Source organism: Artemia sp. Qi Xiang Cuo, chromosome 17, assembly GCF_049724085.1.
Source record: "Artemia sp. Qi Xiang Cuo chromosome 17, ASM4972408v1, whole genome shotgun sequence".
Classification (NCBI taxonomy): Eukaryota; Metazoa; Arthropoda; class Branchiopoda; order Anostraca; family Artemiidae; genus Artemia; species Artemia sp. Qi Xiang Cuo.
The window spans coordinates 34,826,069-34,840,516 of NC_142810.1; the positions used below are offsets into that span (position 1 = coordinate 34,826,069).

The 14,448-nt window shown below is 35.4% G+C and overlaps 1 protein-coding gene across 1 annotated transcript in view; it reads left to right on the forward strand.

The window, feature by feature from the left end:
* The window catches only part of LOC148942136 (voltage-dependent T-type calcium channel subunit alpha-1H-like), a 386,818-nt gene that overhangs the window by 201,391 nt on the left and 170,979 nt on the right, over positions 1 to 14,448 (forward strand). Inside the window, exons 11-12 of the mRNA XM_089103241.1 lie at positions 6,638 to 6,734; positions 9,096 to 9,273. Of these exons, the coding sequence (XP_088959367.1) occupies positions 6,638 to 6,734; positions 9,096 to 9,273 (275 nt within the window). The remainder of the gene's footprint in view (positions 1 to 6,637; positions 6,735 to 9,095; positions 9,274 to 14,448) is intronic.

The window sequence follows — 14,448 nt, forward strand, 5'->3', positions numbered from 1 at the left end:
GTAGAAACCATATTCTTTTGTTGTTCCAACAGTTGAATCGATGACCCGGCTCCTCCTCCCAGAACAATCTAAAACTACGACGATACCAATTTCGTAGCAGTAAACTAAAATCACGATTAGGATTTTTTCCAATCATACCGGGATATGTACTCTCCCACTGCTTACCTTTATCATAATGTCAGTTGGAGCATAGGTGCTCTCTAGGATGAGAGTCACACACCTCTTCAAGACAGGAATTACAACCTTTAATTTGCACAGCATATCCTCTATGCAGTTTACACGGGTTGCATAATCTACACTTTTCATCATACTCATCAATCATTGTGCAATTCTCACATGATGATGACCAGCTGCCGAGTGTGTACATACATAACGGACATGTATGGAACATTTTGTCATGTGTTGACACTCTCACTACCACAATGAAACTGACCTAGCAACAACAAAAATTGTCTGAGATAGAGAGAGAGGGGTAAATCATCCTTGAGCACCATCTTTCTCATGAAAAAAGTCCTAAATTTCTAAACTAATATTTAAAAGCATATCCACAATATCATTTTGCCGTGTCGTGATCAATATATCAATAAATTGTGTAAATGCATTTGAATCACGACGTAGAAGCTTCATACAATAGTCTAATGATGGAGAATCAGTTTTCATTATATCAACAAGCATTCCCCGAGAAAATATCATCCTTTGAATAGACAACTCTAGAAAATCATCATCTAGAATCAAATGTGTTTCCATAAGAACTAGATTCCTCATGATTCGCTCTTTCTCAAATCTATCCATTTTTTAGAGTCCTAACTCTCTCACAACCAACTTCAGACTAACCAGAATTTCATTTTGTACTCTAGAAAATATACGCTAGTCTACTATATTCACTTTTCCAGCAAAACATAGTTGCTCCTCCTGCTTAAACTTGCTTAATGATATCACGTATCTAGCATACATACTGTCCCATTCAAGGCATAGTCTACAGCCAATGATTATTTGCACAGCTACATTGGGTACTCGTATATCGTTGCTGCTGCTGCTGTCGGTTCCGTCATTAATCTCCAATAATGTAAATGCACCACTCATTTTTTCACCACTAATATCCTCTAAAATAAACTATTCTCTCTCTGAATTCAATTCTCTTACTAATATGAACTACAATGAAAATTACTCCTTATATCTGAATCCAACTACTAATCAAGTTAGTGTGACCGCCGCTCTCTCTCTGTTTGACCCCAAAAAATGGGTGTTACCTCAGAAAACCCGTCTGGTTGGGCAAGTACCGTTCATAGTAATTGGTGACTGACCCTGGCAAGTCAATGTACCGGTTAAACTGCACGCATATCCATGCCTCAGGTGTAGGTGTGAAAGTGCGTACACTTTTGAGCATATTCTTGTAGGGTTGAATGTAGGATTGAAAGCTTTATATGACTTACTACTTATTTTGTCTTCTGATTTAGCTCAACATCCCCCTCAATATTCCCTGAAAGCTTCAACTAATATCCTTAGCCGCTCCTAAGACGTTGCAGACAACCTGACTGCACATCATGTCTTTTGATTTAGTGCAGTTTTCCCTTCAGTGTTTTCTGAAATTTCCTGGTTCATACCCTTAGCCATTCCTGAAATATTGCATATGCGCCATTTTGACATTTTGGATGCACGTGGTATCTATTGATTTAGTTCAACATCCGCTCATTATGCCCTGGAAGCTGAAACTTAATACCATTAGCCTTTCCTGAGATATAACAGAAAGAAAACTTTTGACAACGTGGATGCACTTAGTGTCTATTGAAGTAGTTCAAAATCTGCCTCAACATGCTGTGGAGGTTTCAACTTAATATACCCTTAGCCGTTCCTGAGATGCTGCAGGTACGCCCTTTTGAGAAACTGGATGTACCTGCTATTTTTTGTTTTATTTCAACATCCCCTCAATATAACCTGGAAGTTTCAACCTAATACCCTTAGCCGTTTCAAAAAACCAGGATCAAAAATGTCCCTTTTACCAATGGTCAAACCTATATGTATATAATGGGCAGCTCGCCAATTTACAGCCCTCGTAAGGGGCTTTTGACGGTTTGAACAAAATCACTATCTTTAAATTTTGATTGGATATAATTTGGGGATTATGGGAGGATGGGCACCTAAAAGGGCAAGGGAGGGGAACTAGTTGCCTTCCAATCACTTTTGACTTTTAAATAGGGCAGTATACCTTTCAATTTCCAATCGAATGAGCCCCCCTCTGAAGTTTGTACGACCATTCCTTTTGTATGAAGTACCATGGGAAAAAAAAAAAATCCGAAGCTATATCGTTCTTTCATTATGTAGGGCTCTTATGCTGCCTATAATATTTACCTGAATTCGTAATCTTAGTTATATTATTTATGGACTTGACTGTAAATCAATATATGAATTCGGCTAATCTCAGTTTCAAATTTTGTTGTTAATTTTAAAACGGATCTATGCGTCAATTCTTTTTTCTGGAATAAGGACAATAAAATACCTCGCTAAAATTTTAAGGCTGTGCTTAAAGGGGATCGAGGCAAACAAAGGGGCAGCAGCTTTGTTAAACACTGAACAATTTTTTCTTCCCAAGTCCAGTATTGCTTAAATATTTGCATCCTTAGTTTAACAGTGCGCAGTACCAGTGATATTTGGACCAGCCTATAAAGTAGATCGTCAAAGTTTGTTTTAAAAACATAACTAAACGTTGCATAGCGTAATTATCAGAAGGTTGTGACTCCTGTTTTTGGAGCCCTGTAGAAGTAAAAGAAACAGCACAAAAAACTGACTCCTTTGGCATGCCCATAGAATCAATTTGTTTGTTGATACATACTCATTTTGTTACCATGGGTAACGAGTCACATTTTATCAAACTAAAACTTCAAAACGGAGACTATCTAAGCACACAGTAAATATACATACATACGCATGATTTTATCTAGGAACAAAGATGCTCAAGTGCATACAAAAAGTTAAGCAACATAAATAAAATTAACAATGGAAATAAGAAACATTTCCAAGACACGCAAACATACACACATGAGCCCCCATAGGCTGAATTCCAGGGGGCTTGCCTGGTCTAATTGGCACTTTTAATTCTATATAATAGAAATCTCAAAACAAAAATATAAGAAGTAAGGCAGCATCATTCAGCCAGGAGGGGGCTAACGCCCCCTCCTTCCCCTCTTGTGGGCGGCCATGCATACGCACACCCTAAACAAAAACACACACATGAGTGTACACATATACACGGACACACAGACATGTACACTTTGGCTTTTTTGTCTGGTTATGGAAAGAATGCTGGTTTCACCAATATATACGCACTTGCATACTACATACCTGCAAATACCCACAGTCACACAAACACACAATAACGTATACAGATGGAAATTCTACTTAGAAACATACATTTTACACAATTGTTTATTATAGGGTAGTAAGACTTTTACATATAGACTATCCCATTTTGCCACACTTTAATTTTACATTTGTAAAATTAAGTCGTTTTTAAGAAAAAAATAACTTACTTCCTTTAAGACCATTGTTTTTTTTTAAATTGAGCAAATTAAAGTTAAAATTAAAGTAAAATTAAATTGAGTAAAGTCTTTCCTGTGCTTAAAAATTCAAGCGGTATTTGATTTTTACTAATCGCTAAATTAGAGACACAATCTTCTGATAGGATTTTTCTGACTATAAAACTGAGCCATTTCTACTTTTTATGTATTTTATAATTATACTGCTCTTATAATTTTTTAGTACCTTCTTGAAAGAATATTTTGAAAGTTTTGCTTTTGATGTTGCTGCAGTGTTCCCGCTAGTTTTTAGTTTTGCCCTGTGCCGTTTATATTTTAGAAAATCAGATGTTTTTTTTTAATAATTATTATACAGGTATACCCAGCTAAACGTATGAGTAAGTATTAAAGCGCATTGTGTTCTTGATTTTTTTTTTTTTTTTTTTTTTTTTTTTTTTTTTTTTTTGTAGGGTAAGTCATGACGATGAAAACCAAAAGATGAATGTAAGGCTTAATTAGTACGTTAAACATCGCCAATTTTGTCTTCATCACTAAAGCCATACGACATTCTAACTAAACTCTACCGTCATTGTCAACGAAAGATGTTCGTATAGTTTTTCTTAAAATCAACTTCTTTGAAATAAATGTTCTTTTTATGGCATCTGCTTTATTCTCTAGTTGGATTTTTAAAAAATGAAGAAAAACAATGAATGTCCCCCCAAAATATCATCAACATGCAAAATAGAAGAGTTTAGTGTAATTTCTAACATTTACCTAAGATCAACTCCGTTACATATTTCTTTCGTTTTTCTTGTATAAAAAGAAAGAGCGAGTTTTTTTTTATCGAAATTAAGGGGCAACATTGAAACTTAAAACAAGCAGAAATTATTCATTTCTAACATTTACCTATGATCAACTCCGTTAAATATTTCTTTCGTTTTTCTTGTATAAAATAAAAGAGCGGGTTTGTTTTTCAATCGAAATTAAGGGGCAACATCGAAACTTAAAACAAGCAGAAATTATTCTGTGTGTGAAGGGGCGGTTCCTTCTTCAACCCTCACTATTTACGCTAAATTCTTGAAGTTCTTTAAAAATACTATAGGCTACTGTTCATCCGATCGCCAAAAAACTTTAAGAAGTTGTTGAGTACATTGTTGCGAAGGTTATTGGCATAAAATCCTTGATACTAATAATTATTTTGATGAACTTTTACACTTATAAATTTTAAATAATCGGAAACAAAGAAATAATGGAGATTTACTTTATCTATAACTGTTTTCGAGTTTATACTTCTTATAATTTTGGTTAGAGATCGTTTTATGCGATTTTAGGGTTTTGCTATTGGTACACGTCTCTATCTACTGAAATTAAATAAAAAAACAAGTTTTTCTACTGAAAGTAAGGAGCAACCTTAAAACTTCAAACGAACAGAAAGTATTCCGTATATGAGGGAGGTTGCCCCCCTCCTCAATACTCCTCTCTTCACGCTAAGGTTCTGATTCTAAGTACACGGCTCTTATGTTTCAGGAATAATTTTTAAAGAATTGAGACAAAAGATTGAATTTCAGCGTAAAGAGTGGGGTATTGAGGTCGGGCAATCTCCGTCCCCTTGTCATATTTGTAAAAAATTTCGTTCGTTTTAAGTTTTAGTATTGATCCTTAAATTCAGTAGAAAAAACTTGTTTTTATTTAATTTCTGATCGTTTTTCAAATATCCCCAAGATATCCCCCACGGAAAATCCCCCGTTGGAAAAATTCTGCCATAGAAAGTTCCTCCCATGTAAAATTCTTCCGACGAAAATTACCCCCGGACAATTCCATCCTCACTTCGAATTCTTACCCAGAAAATTTCTTGCTTACGATTCTGCCTGAAAGATACTCCTTAGCATACTTTCATTTGAAGAAATACTTGTTTTTATTTAATTTCTGATCCTTTTTAAGGTCATTGGGGAATCCTCTTATGTGGAAAATATTTCCCGGATCTACCCCTAATGGAATTTTCTTCCGCAGAAAATTTTCCCATGAAGAATTTCTCCTGGTAATATATTTCTCCCATGGAGACTTTCTCCCGTGAGAAATCCTCTTCCCCTACGTAAAAACATCCCAGAAAAGTCCAACTTCACTCAAAATTTCCTCCAGACAATTCCTCCAAACCATCCCCATATGTAAAATGGGTTCACAAACACGAAACTAAGAAAAATAAAACGAATTTCGGATACGAATTCTGGCAAATTCCCCACATGTAAAATTTTCCTTGGAAAGTTCACCCCTGGAAACTGCCATCCCAATGTGAAAATATCCCCATAGAAAATCCATCCCCAGAAAATCTCCCCTCCCCTGAAAAATTTCGTTACAGTGATCCTAAAGAACTTTTTCCCCAAATTAATTTTTTCAAAGAAAAGTAAAGAACTCCATCAAACCAAAAATGAGCCAAAATCAAATCAAATAATCTACCAAGTGCGAAACTACCACAAATCAGCATCGATAAATAAATGAAACCCAAAACGAGCAGAAATTACAATAAATAACCGAGTCAAACTCAAAACGAGCAGAAATTACTATAAATAACCGAGTCAAACTCAAAACGAGCAGAAATTAACATAAGTTGGGCTCAAAACCCCTATGCCTTCCCAAGGCCAGAACATAATTTGCACTTATAGTAGCACCTATAGGTAGTAGTACTTGACGATGTAGTTTGGAATGAATATTACAACACGGACCTGATAGGTAAAGGAACAAAATTTCGAAGGTAATTTCAAAGTAGGTTTCATATTTATTTCATATTTGTTTACATTTAAGTATATAATCAAAATGTTTACTATTAATTACACTCATCTAAACGGTTCCATTCTAGAATTTGACTGGGTTTACTTTTTACCTTTTTTGCTTCACTGTTTTATTGTGTTTTTAATTCTTTGCTTCATTTTAGATTTTAGTAATTAGTGAATGTAATTGTTAGTACTGTTTATTAGCAACAGCACATTCCGTCTAGCCAAATGTGCTGCTCTGTGCAAAATTTTCTATTTTCACATCAGAAATATCATTCTGGCTTTCTTTAGATACTCTGAATCGTTGTAGCTAATTATAGATCATTCCATCTAAGTAAATCCTCTGTGTAATTCCAGGAGGAAAAGAAGAGACAGAGAGCCCATAAGAATGAAGCTTTTATGAGTACAATATCAGCAGATCTGCAATATGAACCCAAGTGCAATTTAGAAAAAGGTAGCTGTGTTGAATGTATAACCATAAACTATCAAGCTCTGTTTTGCCTTTATTCTGTCCTAGATATTTTTAGGTTAAATAATAATTTACAGACCTAGCTACAGATGTGTAAAACTTTTTTTAGTGTGTATTACACTTTGGTGAAATGCTATTGAGCCAAAGTTTATTCTTCTTCGTGGAACGTTTTGTAATTTGACCAAGTTCCTTTTATGCTTTAAGCAGTCCTCGCTTGTAAGTTCAATACTATTTTGTTAATAGATATGCCACTTGGATGCTGTTGTTAATATTTATATTTTTGTTGTGTATTTCTTGATAATTAAATAGTCAGCTCTCTGAGTTAATTGACACTTACAAAATTAAGTTTTATTACATTCAGAATAAATTCTTGTACCTATGTATATCTAATTGCTCACTAATACTCACAAATAGGATAAATTTATCTGAATGTCTGTGTAGTTTTTCCTTGTTTTGTTTTATCTTACATACTAGAAATACTTAAAACTAACTTCTAAGTGAAAGTTGACTCTAAATCAGTGCAGCTAAACGTGCATTGTTCAAAATGAAAATTGATATGACGCTGTCACGCCTAAAGATCGTACCTGACATTTCCAACTTTTTAGATAATCGTAAAAAAGGCAATGTTCGATCAAACTCTAATCTTTCTGTTCTATCTTGCCCTGGTAATCCTCCCTTTGAGAACTGCTTAGCAGACAGTTTTTGACAATAATGACAGAAGTGGGGAAATGTCAGACACAAGCTTTGTGTGTACCGACGATGTACTTGAAAATCTTCAATATGAAGAAGATATTAATAGTTACCTTTCTTGCCAAAGATAATATCATCAGAATTTCTATGATCTCTTTGAAAATATGAAAAGAAATTGATGACAATCATTGCATGAGAAACAACCAAGTACTCTTAACGCTTTAAAACCCTTCAAAGGATAATTTTAGTTGTCAGTGAAGCTACGACGCTCGTTCTATCTCGAAAGAACAAGATGTTACTTCCACTCTTTGAAATAAATGAGAAGTAGTTTTCACCAAAATAAGACGTTGACATGTAGTTTGCCTTGTTAAAGAATGAGATTTTTTTGTTACAATAGCTGAAATTGAAATAACAGCCCCTTAAATTGAATGAGAAGCTATATTTCAACATTTAATTCTTGGTCTACATCTCAAAATTTACCAATGCTTTTTTTTATGTAAGACACAACTCCTAAATCCAAAGTATTGCATTTACTGGTTTTGACAAAAATAAGAGCCCAATTTGTGTTTCTTTTTTCTTCTTTTCGCTTTTACGTTTAATCACATTTTGCATTAAGAATTTATCTCACTCTGAAGACTTTTTCGATGCGCTAGAGTAAATTTGTCCGCTGCTGTTACGGTAAAAATAATTGACTTTCAAATAAGATCTACCAAGCCATTTTTACGCGTCTTATACTGTCTCGCTCTCCTGGAATGCAACCTTTTGTCTGAGATGTGACAAAGAAACAATTTGAGCTAAAATCAGAAACGAATTTTGTCTATTCCTATCGGAAGAAAAAGTGTAAGTCTATATTATCAGAAAAAAATTCCTCAAACTTCTGCATTATTTATCTTCGTCCTCTTGTATACGCCATGTGTGATTCTTCGTTTAAATTGCTGAACTAAAGCTAGCTTAGTTTGGTTACCTCGTCTGAATGCAACTTAGCGCACCCAGGCAAATAGCCCACAAATTCAATAATGCAGCCCATAATTGGTTTCACCTAAAAGTCGACAGACTTCGTATCGTCGGGGGACAGCTCTATCACTTTTTTATGCATGACTGATATCACAGCTGACAGGATTATTTTTGGGAGCAAGTCTGTCCATCTAGAAGACCAGTGCTACCAAATTTCAGACGCTGTCTAGAAGTTGGAGTGAGCTGGCGCCTCAATTCACGAAAATGCAGTGGATGGAAAACACTTAAAAATCGAAGATAAAATAAAATGTAATTTTCAAAATATAGAGCGGAGATATAGAACCTGTACCGGAACCAAGGTTAGACTGAATGTTATCATTCAGTGCATTCATGAGCTAAGTTTTAGTTCGTGTATTAGCCAAGATATTTTGGTTGTTTTGACTGGCAGTAAAATATCTGTTGTTCTATTTATAGCAACTGTGAGCAATATCAACCAAACATTTTTTTTCAGTTGCTTCCAACTTTTGCTTGAAAATTATTGTGCTTGTCAATAAAATTAACCTTAGTCTTCTCACACAATATAACCAAGAATATTAGACTCAGTTCTATTCGCTTAGGCTAAGGTGGGGGTATTTAATGGTAAACCCCAACCAAAAATATTTGAAAATTCAATATTTCTGATAAGTTCTCATCCTTTAACAGAATCACTGCTCAAGGGACAAGGACTCGCCAATGGATGGACAAACCAACCTCTTATTATGCAAACGCTGGCTACTCCACATTCCTCACCTAGATGTCAACGGCTTCAACATCTCTGCAGCCTAGATGAATCAACTTCCTCAGTAAAGGCTCCAGTAAATGCTTCAAGTTATAATGTCAGGTATGTAACGGCTTGAAAAATGATGTTGTCTTTAACTATGTTGAACAAAATAGCCATTCCAAAATTTTCATCAGAAAACATTGGAGGGAAAGGGGCGTCAGAGGGGGGGGGGTTGCCATACAATGTTTTTGGTCACTTAAAAAGGGCACTAAAACTATTGAGACGCATCTCTCCTTATTTACAGTCAGTTACCACGAACGGTTTGATTAAGCATCACCCACTCGAAAGCATGTTTACATAACACCACTCTCGCTTGCAGCAACTCATTGCTGTCAATTTTTGCAAAAGCTGAGCACCAGTACTTGATTTATGTCTGTTTGATGTGTGTCTGTTCTTTATTACGTATTGCGTAATATTTTGAAATTAACCGAGCAGCGTCTTTGCTAAATAATAACTTTTCTTCACTATCGCTTTAAGAAAAATGTGCTTTTAGTCGAATAAAACTACTAAAAAAAAGGTCCAACCTCGGCATTCGAGTAACAGAAATGTTTCTGGCACCAAAACGTTCAGAAAAATTAACAGATTTGCAATTTGCAAAAACAACATATTCACACTTGGCCGTGCATATATACCCCTTTTTTCAAGGAAAAGAGGTGAAACAGGGGGGTGGGGGAAAGGATCTAAAGTAAGTTTCTCCAATATTATCTGGATTGAAGGGTCGTTTTCTATTAATTCATATCCAGGGAAGCCAAAAATGGCATCAGAGTTAGAAAATTTCCTCACTTAGTACCCCATCTCCAAATTAGGCATGGTCAAAACTGGTAAGAACATTATTTGTGGTATTATAATATTGTAATACATAATTGAATGAATGCATAATTGAAAGGTCGTTTCATATCAACTGAAGTCCGGGAAGACTGAAAATGACATCATAATCGAAAAATTCCATCACTTTGTACCCTATTTTCACCCTAAGTGAGGTCAGAAGGGGGTGAAAAATCACAAGCTTAATGTTTGCAGTATTAGGTGCATTGAAAGTTTGTTTCCTATTAACTCAAGTCTAGGGAGACCTAAAACGACATCATGATTAAAAAATTATATCACATAATACCCCATTTCAACCCTAAATGATGTCAGAGGGAGGAGAGGAGATAAATTAGAATCTAAATTTTTACAGTATTCGTACACAAAGAGACACCAGAATGTTCAAAAAATTTGCTTAATAACATATTCAAAATCGCTTGTGCAGAAATACCCCTTTTTCAGGGAAAACAGGGGGAAATTGGCTAAAAAAAGGCTGATGCCAGGTTTTTTTTTTAAGCCGTTTAGATGTTTTACTGCTCTTCAACGAGCAAGGGAGAATTCATCGCGGCGGGTGACAAGGATCTTCTACGCTTGTACAGAGCCAGATCCAACGAATCTTAACCTGAACTCAGACTTCGTCTGATATAATCAAAAGTAACTAGTGTGGTTAGTGTCGTCAACCCTGAACGCTTACCACCCACCAGGGTTGCCACCAGTGACACTTAAGTGTCACTTTTGACACTTTTTTTAAAATGGCACATTTTGGGACACCTGACACTATTAGGACACTTTTTAGCAAAAGTGGCACTTTTTTTGCTAAGTAGCACTATTTTACAAAAAAAATAATTTTTCAGACAAAAACCGGAAGGAAAACTGTCAACGTAGATATGCATCGATATTCTTTTTCTGTCAGTTAAGATTCTTATCTTAACTCCGCGCGCGGCAATCCACTAAGCTCACTGGTGTCCCACAAAAATGTCTAGTGACTGGGCCAGTGACGCAAAAATGCGCTCTAATATTTCCGTTCATATTTTTCATATTTTTTCTTTGAACTCCTGGCAATGGACAAATGAATAGTCATACATAACCATCATACTAAAAATAAAATTGGTACCAAAACTTCCATTATCTTAAATCCTAGGCAATCATTGGCAAAATCACAATCTAATTTCACCTTTTTTTACTTACTTAAATTTATGTTACATCATCACATAAATTGAATTTGGACGTACTTCCTCATTTTAGTTATTTCATTCCCACTAATTTTTGCTTGTAAATGTGCTTTCACGCTGATACTCTAAATGCTCGTTTTTATTATAAAGGTGCTTTCATATTGATACTCAAAATGCTAGTTGACTGTTCCTATGCCTTAGTCCCTGAAGACATCGGAAAGAAAAATTTACTTCTCGTGAAACTTATTCTATTCAAGTTGTGATAAACAGATTAGATGAAATAGCTGTTTTATTGGTTTTTCACTAGTTTTTCCAAATAAATTATTTGAAAGAGTTAGTGTCTGAACCACTATTAATCGTGTGCATCGTAGGGTCATCAAATGATCCGAATTGTGTTCGTGGCATTCTCTTTAGTCTTTTCGAAAAAAAGAGAAGTTTCAAGCCCCAGAATGCACTGCAATAATTCATATAGTTAATTTCGTGGAAAAAGTGAAGAAAAAACTCTCCATATAGGCGCACAGTGATGTCTTTATTTTCCCATTCTATCAAAAGAAAAAAAATGAAGATATTTATTATTCTATTTTTACGTTCCTTTCTCAAACTGTGAACAAAGCATTCTCAGAAAAAAAGAGAAGAAAGCAATCTATCGGACGATTTCCTATTTTATACAGTAAGCACCATTTGTGTTTTAGTGGGTTTTTAAGAGGGGGGCTGGAAAGTTGACAATAGTGGAAGTGCTGCGCAAAGCCAGAAATCAGCACCGACTAAGTAAAAAAAAAAAATATAGTTGATAGATGGCATTAGATCCGATATTTCATGTTGGAGAATTTAAAGATGCGGAAAACCACGCAGGGGTGATTCCGAGCGGATTGGACAATATTTTCAATTTGAAAAGCTTGTTGATATCAAGTGTTTGGAAAATGACACTTTTATACAAAATTGACACTATTTTGCCACCCAAATAAACCTGCTGCGTGGCAACCCTGGTGACCTCTTCAGTGACTGGGCAAGTGACGCAAAAATGTGCTCTAACATTTCTGTTCATATTTTATATTTTTTCTTTGAACTCTTGGCAATGGGCAAATGAATATTCATGCATAACCAAAATTGATACCAAAACTTCCATTATCTTAAATCCTATGCAATCATTAGCAAAATAACAATCTAATTTCACTTTTTATCTTACTTAAATTTATATTACATCATTACATAAATTGAATTTGGACGCACTTCCTCATTTTAGTTATTTCATTCCCACTAATTTTTTATTGTAAATGTGCTTTCACGCTGATACTCTAAATGCTCGTTTTTTATTATAAAGGTGCTTTCATATTGATACTTAAAATGCTAGTTGACTGTTCCTATGCCCTAGTCCATGGAGACATCGCAAAGAAAAATTTACTGGGAGTGGCGAGAGTTCTCGTGAAACTTATTCTATTCAGGTTGTTATAAACAGATTAGATGATATAGCTGTCTTATTGTTTTTCCACTAGTTTTTGCCAAATAAATTATTTGAAAGAGTTTGCGTCTGAACCACTATTAGTTCTGTTTATCATAGGGTTATCAATAGCTACGATCTATGTTCGTGGCATTCTTTTCAGCATTTTCGGAGAAAAGAAAAGTTTCAAGCACCTTTATGCACTGTAATTATCCAGATAGTCCATTTTATGGAAAACTAGATGAAAGACTTTCAATGTAGACGAGTATTTCTGTCCTTTTTTTCCGTTTTCTCAAAAGAAAAAAAAATGAAGGTTTTTCCTCTTTTCTTTTTCTGTTCCTTTTTCGCGCTATGAACAAAGCCTGCTCAGAAAAAAAGAAAAAAGTACTCTGTGGGACGAGTTCTCATTTTATACAGTAAGCACCATTTGTATTTTAGCGACTTTTTAGGAGGGGGGCTGGAAAGTTGACAAGAGTGGAAGTACTGCGCAAAGCCGGAAATCAGCACCGACTAAGTAAAATCAAAATTTCTTTTTTATAGTTGATAGATGGCATTAGATCCGACATTCCATGTTGGAGAATTTAAAGATGCGAGAAACCACGTGGGGGTGATCCCAAGTGGATTGGCCAATTTAAAAAGCTTGTTGATATGAGCGCGAGCGGCCAAATTTTGGAAAATGACACTTTTTATACAAAATTGACACTATTTTGCCACCCAAAGTGGCACCAAAAAACCCGGCTGAGTGGCAACCCTGCCACCCACACCTGCAAAATAAAAGACCTGTGTGTTTATTTTCAAAGAATGAAATGGTAGCGCTCAGCGACAGCTCTAGTAGCTGAAGACGGAGACTGGAAACATTCATCAAACGGTTATATACCCATTAAAACTGACATACTGCTTGCTCCTGAAAGCCTTCTCAAACTGATTCCCTGTAGCTGTAAACGTGACTGCGATAGCCTTCGAAGCACGTGAAAAAGAGTGACCATTTCTGCATTATTGGATACTGAATATTTTGCATATTCAGTGCCATGGAACAAGTTGCCTCAACTTTTTATCAGACCATTACGATCTTGATAGACAATGTGATTAAGACAAATTTTGTTTTTTATTCAATGGCTTTTTTATCAGAGGTATAGTAATCGAAATCGAAGTTATGATTGAAGTGTTCGGGTTTTCTCTTTTTTGCTTTAGTTTTTTATTTTCATGTTTTCTGTACAATAATAATCAGATTTCTTATATCTAGAAACGAAGTTCAAAATGGCAATCTTGTAATGTTCTCATTTTACCCCCCTCCCCCTTAGTGCCAAAGGGTGAGGGTAGGTTGAAAATAAGAGTGGAAGAGTCAAGATAGACCTTAAAGAGGATTTGAAGAAAACCTTCTGTTCAGATTTGTCTCTTAAAAAAAGAAGAAACATCCATTAAAAAAATATTTTTATAAGTAAAACTAACCCCCCCCCCCCCCCCACACACCTCCGAAGTCAGATTGACACGAATAGAGAGGCCCAATAATAGTTCAAATTTGAATTCACGAGCGTGAAATTGCAAAGAAGTACCGTTAAAACCAAAAGTGGGCCAATAGCAAAAAAGGTGCTTTCACCCCCCTCTGACCTAGATAATGTGGAAACGGGGTATTGAGGTGTCCTTACCCCTTCTGACCTGACCTAGGGTGGAAATGGGGTACTAAGTGACAGAATTTTTCAATTCTGATGTCAGTTTTGGTCTCCATAGACTTGAATTAATAGAAAAAGACCATTCAATCTAGAAAATACTGCAAAAATTAAGATTGTGGTTTTTTCACTCACACTCCCCCCCCCCCCCTTC